The sequence below is a fragment of the Ailuropoda melanoleuca genome, chromosome 15, assembly GCF_002007445.2.
Source record: "Ailuropoda melanoleuca isolate Jingjing chromosome 15, ASM200744v2, whole genome shotgun sequence".
Lineage (NCBI taxonomy): Eukaryota > Metazoa > Chordata > Mammalia > Carnivora > Ursidae > Ailuropoda > Ailuropoda melanoleuca.
In genome coordinates this window covers 40,361,145-40,375,656 of record NC_048232.1, presented here as the reverse complement: position 1 = coordinate 40,375,656, position 14,512 = coordinate 40,361,145, and the positions used below count along the sequence as shown (strand labels likewise).

The window sequence follows — 14,512 nt, the reverse complement described above, 5'->3', positions numbered from 1 at the left end:
TGTCCCCTCCATTACCCAAAAGGTAGAATTTCAACATAATAGTCATAATATATTAGAGATGGGTGAAAATACCCTCCTTTTTGCAGTCCTACTGGTAACAAATGCAAGTAACATCTATGTGGTAATATGTTTGGTAGTAATAGATTTCATCACAGAATTAATTCTTGATGAAAGGTAAGAAGTTCCACGTGTTTTACTATTTTTTTAAATAGGATCCACACCCAAAGTGGGGCTTGAGCTCACAACCCTGCGATCAAGACGAGCACAGTCTACCAACTAAACCAGCCAGGTGCCCTCTGTGTTTTCCACTACTGACTATGTATTAAGCACCACAGAGATACCTTGTACATATTATCTCATTTAATTTTATCATGACCCTAAAGGGCAGAACTAAATAAAGACTAAGGATTCAAAAATCATCCAAGAATGTTAATCAACAAACCCAGCTACTCCTCTCCAATCTTCCTCTTCTCAGTTCCTCTCCTTCCCCTACTTCTCAAGCAGAGTTCAGGGAGAGGCTGCAGAGTAAACCAGCCAGAACATTAAGACTTAGGAGAAGGAGATCTACAGACCTGGAAAAGTCTGCCCCTTCCCCAAAATAGATTCTATTCCCCCGCCCCCAACAATCAAGAATCAGCCAACTAAGATTTCAGGAGGCTACAGCAATTCGACAAAGTTCCCAACTTTCTCTTTTGCTCCTACTTAAATATAGATGCTTTGCACGTTACAGCACAAAATTGCTTAAGGCCCCCCACACCACAGAACAGAACAGAATGGGGAAATCACTTACTCTCCCAATTTTGCCCAGATGGCCAGCGACACTCTCAAGATGATTTCCGAACCTTCAAAGAAGACTGAATCCCAGATCTTTAAGACCGTATGGTTAGGGAGGCATGTAGCAAAGAGAGTCAGAAACCACTGCATCGTGAAGACATTCGTAAGTGGGGGCTCGTATCCACCTAAAATTAAAAAAACACTCTGTGTTTCCTCAGAATAGATGCTTCGCAAAATATAAAATTAGCCTTGCTCAATCATCCATGTCCACCAAATATGTTACATTTCCTGACTAATTTCTTTTGATCTCTAAATTCTGGTTCTTTCCTCCTTTTTCTCCTTCCTCTTTTTGGAAGAACAGAGGTGTGTTTAATGAAAATCTCAAGAGATTTCCACAAATTCTTTATGATATTTCAGAAATCTCTTTTGAAAAGATTTTATTTATTTATTTCACACAGAGAGAGAGAAAGAAAGTGCACAAGCTGGGGGCGGGGCAGCAGAGGGAGAGGGAGAAGCAGGCTTCCTGCTAAGCAGGGAGCCCAATGTGGGGCTGGACCCCAGGACCCTGGGATCATGACCTGAGCCAAAGGCAGATGCTTAACTGACTGAGCCACCCAGGGGCCCCGATATTTCAGAAATCTTAACCAAAAACTTAATTTGGCTCTACATATTGTGGGGTGCTGAAAATTAAGGAGAATATTCTCCTCACCAAAAAACAAGATAGAAAGGATTTTAAGCCTCTTAAAAGCAGAATCCAATTTTCAAAACCTCATAAAGCCCACTTTTATTCAAATGCTCCTGATAAAAACTTCACTCATTACAAAACTATTTGTTTACTTCTTAAATTATGCACAGCTCTCAGATCACAGTGGAATTAAACTAGAAATCAGTAACAGGAAGACAGCTGGAAAAGCCCAGAGTATCTGGAGATTAAACAATATGAAATTTTAAAATATTGTGAACTAAACTATACACACAGCTCACACTGAAGTTTCTGAGTTCACCAAAAACACAGAGCTCCTTCCTACTTCCCAGGATAACATTAAGTATGTAGTTTATGAAACATAAAAATGTACATATTTAAACTGATTCTCCGTCCAAATTAGTCAGACTATGCATTTACCCAAGGATAAGCCAAAGAGCTCTATTCTCCTGCACTCATTTTCTCTTCTTCCGCAAGAACAAAGGAGCATCTTTGTTCAGAGACTTACAATCTGAGGGCAATGCTTACGGGCAAGTGCAGGACATTTGGAAGAAAAGGTGGAACCCAGGAAAGCATGTCTGGCGTGGGACAGGCAGTCTATCTGGAAGTATTATGAAATCCCCACAGGTGCACAAGGACACTGCAGAGCCAGATTAAATGAGATTATTTAAATGGCTGAAAAGGAAATGCTGAGAGACACCCGGGCATCACTAAAATTTCCAGTGTCCTGTAATCACAGATTAGGTCCTCACATCCTTTCACATTTTCCCAGATTTAAATGCACGGGTGGGGAACTGGTTACCATTTACAGGAAACACAACAAACTTCATTGTTCTTCCCGGTACCCTGCACACTGCCAGGGAAGTGCAGGCAGTGGGTACAACCACAGCCGCGAGCTCGGGCACTTCAGAAAGCTGGGCAATGCCCACCAGACAGCAGCGACTCCATCCCGGCCTCAACCCGGGGCCTCCCTGCAAGGCTCAGATGCTACCTGGAGGTCCTGGGGAGCTCATTCATCTCTAGTAAATCTAAATACCCTTACCATGGAGAGATAAAAGGAGCACTGAACATTTTAATCCAAAAGACTGGTGGTTTATCTCCCAAAACTTAAGGAAGATACATATTCCTCTCTCCATAGGCTCCATGGTTCAGACAAACCCAGTCTTTTTGTAAACTGTACCATCCTCGGCTTGAAACAACTCCTACGGCTTGGTGCCAGCTGAGAGCAGCTCAACTGGATGGTAAAACACGGACTGCACTCTTCATCTAGAGTGCAATACATCATTTTAGGTGTTGAGCCGGTAGTGGTAAAGTATTCGGTTCTTGACGGACTTCCTAACCAGGACCAGTCGGAGGTTCAACATGTGGCCCTGTGATTTTTTCAGTTGTGTTTCTGTTCTCTAGCCATCTAGTTCACCGCACCAAATGCTCACTAACGGAAATACCTGAAAACAAGTATTTCCGCTCAAGGTTTAGGCTCGGGTTGTAGAATCGGGGAAGTAAAATATTTTCAAAGGTATCACAGCACTGAGTCATCACTACCTCCACTCTCCTTGTTTGCCGTTCTCTGAAGAGTATCCAGGTGCTGAGATAATTCGGGGAGCTTCAGTCTCAAGAGATCTCTGAAGACAGCCATATCCACAGACAAAGCCCGGAGATTATTGACAAAATAGCTCTCAGGAAGTACCTTATCAATAAGGTAAATCATGATCTGAAGAAAAAAATAAAGAGTAAGATTGCTTCCTAAAACTAGAATCCCAATATGTCCTAAATAGAAGGAACATATTCAAAAATGCAGTTAGCCAAAGCACACCTTCCAATGTGTCAATACCAAATGTTTTGGAATTTCAAGGCTCATCTCCATGCTGGATAAGGAGCGAGTGGCATAATGATTAAGTATCTCAGACCCATAGCCCACTGCTGTCTAAAGTTTCTAGATGGGCCACTAGACCTGAGTTCACCCCCCTAAGGAGCTGTGCTGGTACAACCCTCAGCCTCACTCAGAAGTAATGGAGCCCATGCACTACCAGCAGCCAGCAGGAATCCCAATACTGGCTCCCTGATGTCAGCACAGTTTCACAACCTTCATATGAAAACCAAGAGCTGAGCCATCATAACTCCCCCCGCCTCCGCAGTGACAGCAAGTCTCGAGATACACTCAGCATCAACCTGGTTATTAGAACTCAGAGTGGCCTTTAGTCCACTTTCCTCTCCCAGGAGAATGCAACAAGGGTTTTGTTTGAACATATGGTACTTTCAAAATCTGGATTTATTTCATAAGATTGCCTAACCAGTTCTTGAAATTTCTACTTTCATTCTTACTTTTCTATTTGTGTTACCTCTGTTAAGATGTCAAGAACCAGCAGAATGACCCAGCAAAACGCAAGAGTTCTATATGTCAATCTCTGGTCCTTCCCCTATCAGCTCGTATCCTCTGCTGTGCTCCTCCTCCCTAGACCACTCATTCCCCAGAGCACAGGAAAAACAAAATTAAGAATAAAATCAATCATAGCTGGCCCTATATCATGGTCTCACATTTTAATTTTCAGTCTAACATGAAACTCTATTTTCCAAGAAAATTCTCTCCCAGACCTGACAAGGGCCCATCTTTCCCTCATCTCTGGCTTGTAATTTCTACTTTTTAGGGTCATTGTTTCGACTAAGTCAATAAGGACTGGGCCATACTCTTTTTTTTTTTTTTAAAGATTTTATTTATTTATTCAACAGAGATAGAGACAGCCAGCGAGAGAGGGAACACAAGCAGGCGGAGTGGGAGAGGAAGAAGCAGGCTCATAGTGGAGGAGCCTGATGTGGGACTCGATCCCATAACGCCGGGATCACGCCCTGAGCCGAAGGCAGACGCTTAACCGCTGTGCCACTCAGGCGCCCCATGGACTGGGCCATACTCTTGAGAGGGTCCCTCTGAGACCTTTATTATAAGAGTGGGTAGGTGGAGCTTAGCAATAAAGGGAGTACAGTATATTCAATCTGTGTGGAGGAAGGAGGTCCTGGAGAGACTGGGGCCAGTCGCTGGGGAGTACAGATGTCCAGCACAGCAGACTGCCCTCTCTGAGTAAGAAGAGGGATGTACAGTATCACGAAGGCCATATTTAAAGGGAATGGTCTACTGCTGCACTTTTTATCTAAGGATATAATACTAAGAGAGATACTTCAGCTTTTCTGAGCTCTCAAAATTACATGAAACAAGAAAAACAAAAATAAATGTTCAATTATCATAGTAATTCCTGTGACACATTGAAATTCTCTGTCCAAAGGCATCTCAAAATCTGATGCAGGACACCAGAGACAGCTCTGTGTAATGTTAGGTACGTCACTCCACCCACTAATCTATTTCGAAGACCACACATTAGACCTTTTAAAAAAATTAGGATAAATAATGGCAATAGTGCAAAAACAGTCTCTTCAACAAATGGTGCTGGAACAATTGGACATCCACATGCCAAAAAATAAATCTAGACAAAAACCTTACACCTTTCACAAAAAATTGACTCAAAAGAGATCACAGACCTAAATGTAAAATGCAAAACGATAAATCTCTTAGAAGATAACACAGCCCAGATCACCTTGGGTATGGTGATGACTTTTTAGATGCCAAGAGCAAGGACGCGATACATAGAAGAAATCACTGGTAAGCTAGATTTCTTCAAAATTAAAAATCTTCAGTTTTGTGAATGATAACTTCAAGAGAATGAGAGGACAAGCCACAGACTGGGAGAAAATATTTGTGAAAGACCTATCTGATAAAAGAGTGTTATCCAAAATACACAAAGAACTCTTTAAAAACTCAAAATAAAATGATGTGACTAAAAATGGACCAAACACTTTAACAGGTACTTCGCCAAAGACGTACTCAGATGGGATATAAGCCTATGAAAAGATGCTTCACATCATATGCCCTCAGGGAAATTCAAATTAAAACGAGATGCCACCGCTTGCAACGATTAACATGGCCGAAATCTGGAATGCTCCCAACACCCAATGCTGACAAGGGTGTGGAGCACCAGGAACTCGCACACATCGCTGGTGGGAATGCAAAATGGTACAGCCGCTTTGGAAGACAGTTTGGTGGTGTCTTACAAAACTAAATATACTCTTACCATATGATTCAGCGATCACACTCACTGGTATTTACCCAAAGGAGTTGAAAACTCACATCCACACAAAAACCTGCACACAGATGTGTATACCAGCTTTATTCATATTTGCCAAAACTTGGAAGCAACAGAGACGTCCTTCAGCAGGTGAATGGATAAACACACTATGCATATCGTGACAGTGGAGTATTATTCAGCACTAAAAATAAATGAGCCACCAAGCCATGGAAAGACACGAAGGAACCTTAAATGCATATTACAAAGTGGAAGAAGCCAATCTGAAAAGGCTACACATACTGTATGATTCCTACTATATGACATTCTGGATACAGGAAGACTGTAGAGATGGTAAAAAGATCAGTGGTTGCGGGAGGGTGGGGGGGATGAATAGGCAGAACACAGAGGATTGTTAGGGCAGTAAACATTCTCTGTATGAATATTACAACAATAAAGACATGTCATTAAACATTTGTCTAACCCACAGAATGTACAACACCAAGGGTGAATCCTAATGTGAACTATGCACTTTAGGTGATCACGACATGTTGATATAGGTTCATGGGTTATAACATGTACCTTTGGTGGGGGATGTTCATGGTGGCGGAGGCTGTACGCGTGTGGGGGCAGGAGGCATATGGAAAATCTCTGTACCTTCCTCTCAATCTTGCTGTGAAACTGCTCTAAAAAAATTATGTATCTTTTTAAATAATGAAGGAGCCTCAACGTTTTCACAAATAGTTAAAAAACAGTTACTAACAAAAACCAGTAAGTGCTGAAAAGCACTCAAAATGGTTTGCCTACATCTCAAATAACTATATATCTGCCTAATAATTAAAATTTGCAGGGGCCAAAATAGCTGCTGAAAAACACTGACCCCCAATATCTTCCTTTGCATTCAAAGTGATTCCTCGTGAATCTAACCTTCCTCTGCATATTTAATGTCTAACCACAAGATTCCGAAATGATGATGATGATTTCATTTCACGAGTTCATTTTCTTAGAGGCCGAAATATAAATATTCCGTTCCTCAGCTTTCTCTCATCCATCTTTTTTATGTGAATTTTTAGTTTCTCAAGGAGTTTCTTTCATGATTTGATTGGCATGTATGTCCCCTCCCCCAGACTTCTCCACCTCACCCCCTAACCTGAACTCCTTATTCCAATCTTTCAACAGAAGAGTTCTCATTTTATAGTCACGGAAATTACCTCTGAAAAGAAAAAATCGACTAAAGCCGATAGACTGAGTTAAAAAAAAAAAAAGGCTTAATAAAAAATGTTTTAAACTCATGTATTTGATTTGTCACTGGCTCCCCTCTCCCCCACTTATTTGATGAACAAGTAGTTTCAGAGCTGTTTCCTTAAGTACAAGAATGGAAAAAATGAAATGAAGGTCGGGCTGGATTTATAATTAATTCCACCATGATGCATATAAAACCAGGAGGGACATTTGTTTGTTTTTCCATATGACATTAGTCAGTGACTGGGAAGATCACTAAGGCATTTACCACAATCAAATACAAGGCTGGGGCTGGGGGAGGCTCTTGATACAAAGAGTAAGTACCCAGCACATCCATCACAAAGCAATGCAACCAGTAGCAGTTTGAGGGTTCAAATATGAATTAGCAACCCCATATTGCCCCCAAGGTAATAAGGAAGTAGCCATTATGTGCATGTTAAATGCTTCATTTCTCATAAAGATTCTTTCTGGTGACTCCCAGACTCATATTCCAATTTATAAACTTAAATTACTTGTAACCTATCTCAGAGTGTTTCCAGAATGTTTTTTACTAATAAAGCTTCCAGGCATTGAAGATTAAAAGATAATAAAATATAATTCACTTCCATAACCTTTCTCCATGCAAATAGCTTCCATCATACACTCACTCCATCCATTATACACGCACTCCCAACTTACCTCCTCCATACCTCCCCCCATCTATGAAATAGTAAAGCAACCCAATAAGAAGATCCAACCAAAATTAAACATAACTTGTAGAGTAGGCAGTTTCTAACATGACACCTGTGACTTCCACCTCTTGGTAGTCACATCCTTACATAAGCCCTTCCCCTTGAGTAAGAGCTGGACCTAGTGACTGGCTTCCAATGAAGAGAATATGGCAAAAATGATGGAATGTAACTTCTGGTATTCAGCTACAAAACTGCAACTTAATCTCTCCTACCTTGCTCACTCTCTTTTACTCTCTTAATCACTCTGAGCAATGCCAGCCACCTTGTTGTAAGATGGAGACATGGCAAAGAACTAAAAAAGGTCTCCAGCCAACAGCCAGCCAGGAACTCAGGCCCTCGGTCCAGCCACCTGTGACGAATTAAATCTTGCCAACAACCACATGAACTTGGAAGCGAATGCGGTCTCCACCTGAACCTTCAGATGAAGCTGCAGACCCAGCCAACAGTTTGGATGCCACAACGATACGACTTTGAGCCAGCTACGGTGCACCCAGATTCCTGACTCAAAGAAACCGTGAGGTAAATCACGTTCGCTATTTTAAGCTGCTAATTTGTTACAAGCCATGAAAAATTAATACAATTCATATTCAACTTGCTTTAAAAATGTGATGTTTTGGGGCGCCTGGGTGGCACAGCGGTTAAGCATCTGCCTTCGGCTCAGGGCGTGATCCCAGCGTTATGGGATCGAGCCCCACATCAGGCTCCTCCACTAGGAGCCTGCTTCTTCCTCTCCCACTCGCCTGCTTGTGTTCCCTCTCTCGCTGGCTGTCTCTGTCTCTGTCGAATAAATAAATAAAATCTTTAAAAAAAAATTAAAATGTGATGTTTTATATGTGGGACCAAAAACATAATTATTCTCCTCACATTTGGCCGCTACAGGAGTCTGTCACTTGACCTGGCTTTACCGTGGGGGAAATGGTCATTAGGGATCATTACAAAGGTGTAACAAACATCTTGGAAGGGGGTGGGACATCAGGGAGGAGGAATTACAGTTCCAGTATTTCACTCTCAGAAGAATTTCAATTGCCCTTCAAAGTCTCATACTCACTTTCAGTGCATCCCCTTCATTGCCTTCCACTACTTCCAGAATTAGAGCAGCCAGGATGTTAAAGCCTTGGCAGTACCCGACATTCTTGTTCCATCGGGCGTAGGCCAACAGGACCCGTTTTAACACAACCCTGTCCTGCTCAGCCTCCTGGCCACAGTAGGAGCTGCAGCCTGTGCGGTGAAGATCCTGCAGAAAGCAAACATGGTTTTTTAAAATAGCTCCTTATAGTCTCTCCAAAAAATATGCTTTTAGTTATAACTTTGCCTCAGCATTATTATCAACATGGATTTTAGTTTTTAAAAATGTTATACCCCTGAGCCAAAACAATCTTTTAAAATTTTTCTTAATCTTTTCTAATATGCTAAGATACATTTTTTTTCCCAGTTTTATTGAGATATAGTTGACTTAGAACATCGTCAAGAGGCATTTCAGTCAGGCAAATTTTCCAACCTTCTTTATAATTTTCTGTCAAAATTTAAAGTGTTTTCAGAATTAATACAAAAGTGATTCAGGATCAACAAAAATTACATTATATGTCTATATAAATTGACAGTTTCTTTTAATACTATGTCTCAGATAAAACAAGTCATTTCAACATATGTAGGAGAGATGCTAACATTATTCCTCTCTCTGAAACACGATGTGATATTCAGCTATCAAAACTCTAAATAAGATTAAGGAGCAAAATCAAAATAGCAAAATATGCAATCTGACTGGAGAGAGACAGGAAAGCCATTCTGTACAACACAGAAAAATTTATTAGAATTGTTTTATAAATTTGTATAAAACACACAGAAACATCTGTCACGCTTTAATATTTAATGAGGACAATATATATCATTTAATAACTCAGCAGAGACTATGGTTTTCAGGAGCTAGTGTCATTTTTACTGACACAGCAGTCACTTCAAGGAGAAAAATGAAAGATCCTCTTAATAACATGATTGTTATAAAATGTATATGACCTTAACTCACAATTTAAACAGAAAGAAAACATTTCAAATATGGAATACTTCATCTCTGAGAAACATTCTGAAATCCTGAATAAACAGCTAAAATATGGACAGTGCCCAGGCTTTTAAAACATGCAAAATAGAATTTCATCATTGTTTTTAACATCTGTCTGAAACAGAACAAGTTAGACCACAAGGTAGCTCCTTTCAGTTAGTACTTCTTCAAGAAAAAAGTAACTTCAAATCTGTCAAAACCTTAGCCAAATTCTGGTGGCCAAAATTTATATGAGGCCACTTTCCTTTTAAAACCCCAGCTTAGGGGCGCCTGGGTGGCACAGCGGTTAAGCGTCTGCCTTCGGCTCAGGGCGTGATCCCGGCGTTACGGGATCGAACCCCACGTCAGGCTCCTCTGTTGGGAGCCTGCTTCTTCCTCTCCCACTCCCCCTGCTTGTGTTCCCTCTCTTGCTGGCTGTCTCTATCTCTGTCAAATAAATAAATAAAAATCTTTAATAAGTAAGTAAGTAAATAAATAAATAAATAAATAAATAAATAAAAAATAAAACCCCAGCTTAGCATTACACTGTAATGAACTCATATAAAATCAAAAGCCGTGTGCTAGAGGCTTATGTAAGAGAACAAGAGTGGGATCAAATGGTATCAGCAACCTTGGCTTTTGGCAACAGGCCCTAATCAATTGTAATAATCCCAGTAGGCAAACCACAGCTGCCTCCACAGCTGGCTTGACCCCTTGACCATCTGGTTTTAAGTAGACCCATCAGTCACTCTATCTTCATAAACTGGCAGTTAAGAAATCATCAAAGACCCTAGTAAGAACCCAATTATTCTAATATGAAATATACTTAACTTTAAGTTTCCCAACCTGTAACTTTATGTCAAAATCCAGCTAACAGCACTGACCCATGCTAAAGAAAGAAAAAGAAATTTCAATCTCCTATCAAGTGAGCAAGATAAATAAATAGAATATGAATAGGAACATTTTCTTCTTACTGCCAACATGCAAATTTATGAAAACAAGACCATAGTCAAAGTTCCCATTAAAAGGCTGTTAACTAATGGAATAAGAAAGCAGAAAATATACAGACATTCAGACTATAAGGTTTGATCCTCTGTCCAGGGAACATCTGGCTCTCAGAAACCTTCTAAGTCAGGGCAACAGGCCAAACTCAGGGGTCTTACCTTGACTATCTGAATTCCCATCGAGTCATCATCAGGATTACTCCTTTCATTGAAAGTGAAGCGCATGGTTTTGTCCCAATCAATAGCTATACTGTGCAAATAATGATCTGCCAAGGTCAACCAAACCTAAAATATTAAGAGATAAAGAAGAATGCTAGGGGCGCCTGGGTGGCACAGTCGTTAAGCGTCTGCCTTCAGCTCAGGGCGTGATCCCGGCGTTCTGGGATCGAGCCCCACATCAGGCTCCTCCACTAGGAGCCTGCTTCTTCCTCTCCCACTCCCTGCTTGTGTTCCCTCTCTCGCTGGCTGTCTCTGTCAAATAAATAAAATCTTAAAAAAAAAAAAAAGAAGAAGAATGGTAAAGTAAAATCTATAATTTCACCTTTCATATTAAAAGATAGTTATTGCATCTAACAAGAAAATGGGAACTGATCCTAGACCAGATAGAACCCACATGTAGGAATCGACTTTTCATTGAAATGTTTGCTATACTGAATTGCACCAATTAGGGCCTTTCATTTATTCTTTCCACTAACATTTGTTGAGCTTCTACTATGCACCCAAGCAATGATTCAGGCATTAGGTATACTGTTAAGAAAAAAAAAAAAATTTCAACCCTATTTCAGTTCACCGGATTAGGTATATTATCTTCTGAGCTTGTTATATACTTGGCTCAGAATTGCTCTCTGTACTTGGACGTTCATGGGGAATGGGTCTTTTTTCACCATGGAGCAGCCTCTGCTTTAAATCATCTCTCAATCTCTCTCACACACACAAATCTGACAGATGGGGTCCCATAATGAATAACTTTCTTAAAAGAGTCACTGGATATTTTTATTCCTTTGATTACTTTATCCTGAAAAGCTGTTTCTGTAAGATCTTTAATGTATATGTTGAGGAAACACCAATGTTCAAATTCTAGGGATATTAAGACTAGGTTTATAAATTACTATACGAAGAAAGTATTTCAAGTTTTTGTATTTGAACATACTTTAGCAGGAGTAACACTGATCATTATCTCCAGCCAGATTTTTCTCCCAAACATCAGAATCACATACCTTATATTCAATCTAACAGGAATCCATGTCAATTCAGCCTTCAAAATATAACTAGAATCTGACCCCTTTTCTCCATCTCCACTACTGTAACCCGGATCCACCTCTTGCCTGAATTATCCCAAGTCTTCCATTGATCTCCCTGCTTCTGCCCTTGTCCCTCATATTATCAAGCCAGAGAGGTCCATTTAAAATATAAGTTGTATCAGGTTAGTCCCCAACTCAAAACTTCCCAGTGCTGCCCATCTCAGACTGGGCAAAGGTCCTACTATGGCATATAAGGTCTACGTGATCTGCCATTGCCTCACCCCCAGTACATTTACCTCTATGACCGTCTCTCCAATTGCTTTCCCCTTTGCTCCCTGTGCTTCAGCCACCCTAGCCTCTTGATTTTGCTTGCATACTCCTGAGATACTCTCGCTGGAGGGTGTTTCCCCTGTTTGCAGGGCTCTTCTCCCAGGTAGCTGCCTCCCCAGCTGCTCACCTCCATCAGGGCCCCATTCAATTGTCAACTTGCTATTTAAAATTCCACCTCCTTATCCCCATTCCCCCACCCCCACCCGCTCTCCTCATTTCTTTCTCTGCTTTAATTTTATGCATGGCACTTATCACCATCTAACATACTTTGTATTGTATTCATTGTAAACTCCATGAGGACAAAAACTTTGGTCTGTTTTTTTTATCCTCCCACTCCTGTATCCTCAGGATCTGGAACTGACACAGAATCAATCATCAATAAATGTTTATTAAATGAATAAAAAATGAAGAGAAACAGCTTTCAAATTACTAAATCTAGAATATTCTTTTGGACATTTCAGACACTTTAAAGAGGGACACAGTGCTGATCCTTTTGTATTTTAGCCCTCTGAGTCCTCCTTACCTTTCTCCTCCATTCCTTTGGTATTCCTGTTGATAATCTGGCAACTGCCTTGAGAGCATCATACCACTGGGAACACGGAAGAAACACTGAATTGGTAAAGTGATAATACTGACCTGAATAAGCGCTTTCAACCTTTTTCCTATTTTGACACCCAGAGAGTTATGGCAAAATTTGTACAGCACACTGAGGTGAACAGAACTTCTTTCAGCCAGGCTCCAATGTCTACCCACCCCCCACCTTAGGTACTCTTAATACGCCTGGGACTCATGTGCACACACAATGGTTGGGAAGCTCTAGTTCAGAAACAAAAACATGTATTATGGATTCAAAATAATATATATTCGGGTTTTTAAATCTTTTCTCACACTTGCACCATTAATAGCAAGTACAAAATTTTTCTTCGCAGGTATAAATCCAGGCCACTTGTAGGCTCATGTTAATTTACCTATAATTTTAAAAACTGACTCACCTTATGTGTATCAAAGTATATGCTAATTTTCCTACTTTGAGAATATATCTCAGTGTACTTTGTAGATACCCCCGAATAAGAGTATTTTCAAAACCAAAAATAGTTACCTGCTGAAAACCATTTTGACCTAAAGATGGCTCAAGAGTGAACTTCAACTTTGTGTCAACTCCTAAAAGAAAAATATAAAATTGTTATTTTTGAAGAAAATAACAAGTTAGATCCAAAATAAAAGTAAAAATTAACCTGATTCTACTGAATCATCACATTTTTAAAGCATGTTTTTACTAAATTTTAGTTAATTTTGTTAAAATAAAAGGTAATAATACTGATTTTTAAAATAGAAAAACATCCTGTGGCCACTAGAACAGAGCTTACCACACAGAATGGTGGCTTTCACAACTGTCTGGAACGTAAAAAAAAAACAAAAACAAGACACCACAGACTTGGAGTCACTCAGACGCCCCCCCCCCGCCCACTCAACATTGGTTCCTACAGTCAAACAAATTATTTAACTTGTCTCAGTCTCAATTCCTTTTTTTTTTTTTTTTTTGAGAGAGAGAGAGCACAAGAGCACATGGTGGAGGGGGCGGGGGGCAGAGGGAGAGGGAGAGATTAATATGAGGGAGAGGGAGAGATTAATATGCAGGCTCCGTCCCCAGAGCAGAGCCCAGATGGGGCTGAATCTCAGGACCCCGAGATCATGACCTGAGCCGAAACCAAGAGTTGGTGGCTTAACTGACTGAGCCACCCAGGCGCCCCTCAATTCTTTATCTTTAAAATGAGGATGATAATATCTATGTCAGTAGATTGTTGTGAAGGTTAACTATAAACCACCCAACACAGTATAATTAATATTTATGAAACTTAGGAAGAGAATTCTCTACTTACAGAATTTGTTTTCCAAGACATCTGCATGGACTAAGTCTATGAAGGAAACTTCAGTGAAATATTAATAGTTATAAAAATAGTGTCACTGCCTTCTCACTTGTGGAATAATCCATGTTAATCTTATTTGGAGATTTTCATGTATCTTAAAATCTGTCATGATACACTTGCTCATTGAAGATAAAACAGTTGGTATGTTTAATCATAGACTACAAGCTAAAAATATAATTGGGCTCTAATTTAAAGGTGTCTATAACTTTAAATAAACTTCTTTGGTTCCAATCCCAAATCAAAGGAAGAGAAGAAAAGAAATAGGAGAATATATCAAGACAATGTGTTTATAATATATAAAGACTATATGCTATATTCATATTGGGCTTTTATTCAGAATTCCATGTTAGAAGCATGTGCTGTTGTTCCTGAAGTGAAATTACATGACAATTTTTATTCCCATGTAAATTTTATT

The 14,512-nt window shown here is 40.0% G+C and overlaps 1 protein-coding gene across 4 annotated transcripts in view; it reads right to left on the bottom strand.

The window, feature by feature from the left end:
• TBC1D30 (TBC1 domain family member 30) overlaps positions 1 to 14,512 on the bottom strand; it is a 78,674-nt gene that overhangs the window by 22,260 nt on the left and 41,902 nt on the right. For all 4 annotated transcript variants that reach the window (XM_034643810.1, XM_019800506.2, XM_034643811.1 and 1 more), the window contains 6 exons: positions 13,269 to 13,330; positions 12,693 to 12,758; positions 10,758 to 10,883; positions 8,608 to 8,793; positions 3,020 to 3,188; positions 791 to 959 (listed from right to left, as the gene is read on the bottom strand). In XM_034643810.1, coding sequence (XP_034499701.1) covers positions 791 to 959; positions 3,020 to 3,188; positions 8,608 to 8,793; positions 10,758 to 10,883; positions 12,693 to 12,758; positions 13,269 to 13,330 — 778 coding nt within the window. The remainder of the gene's footprint in view (positions 1 to 790; positions 960 to 3,019; positions 3,189 to 8,607; positions 8,794 to 10,757; positions 10,884 to 12,692; positions 12,759 to 13,268; positions 13,331 to 14,512) is intronic.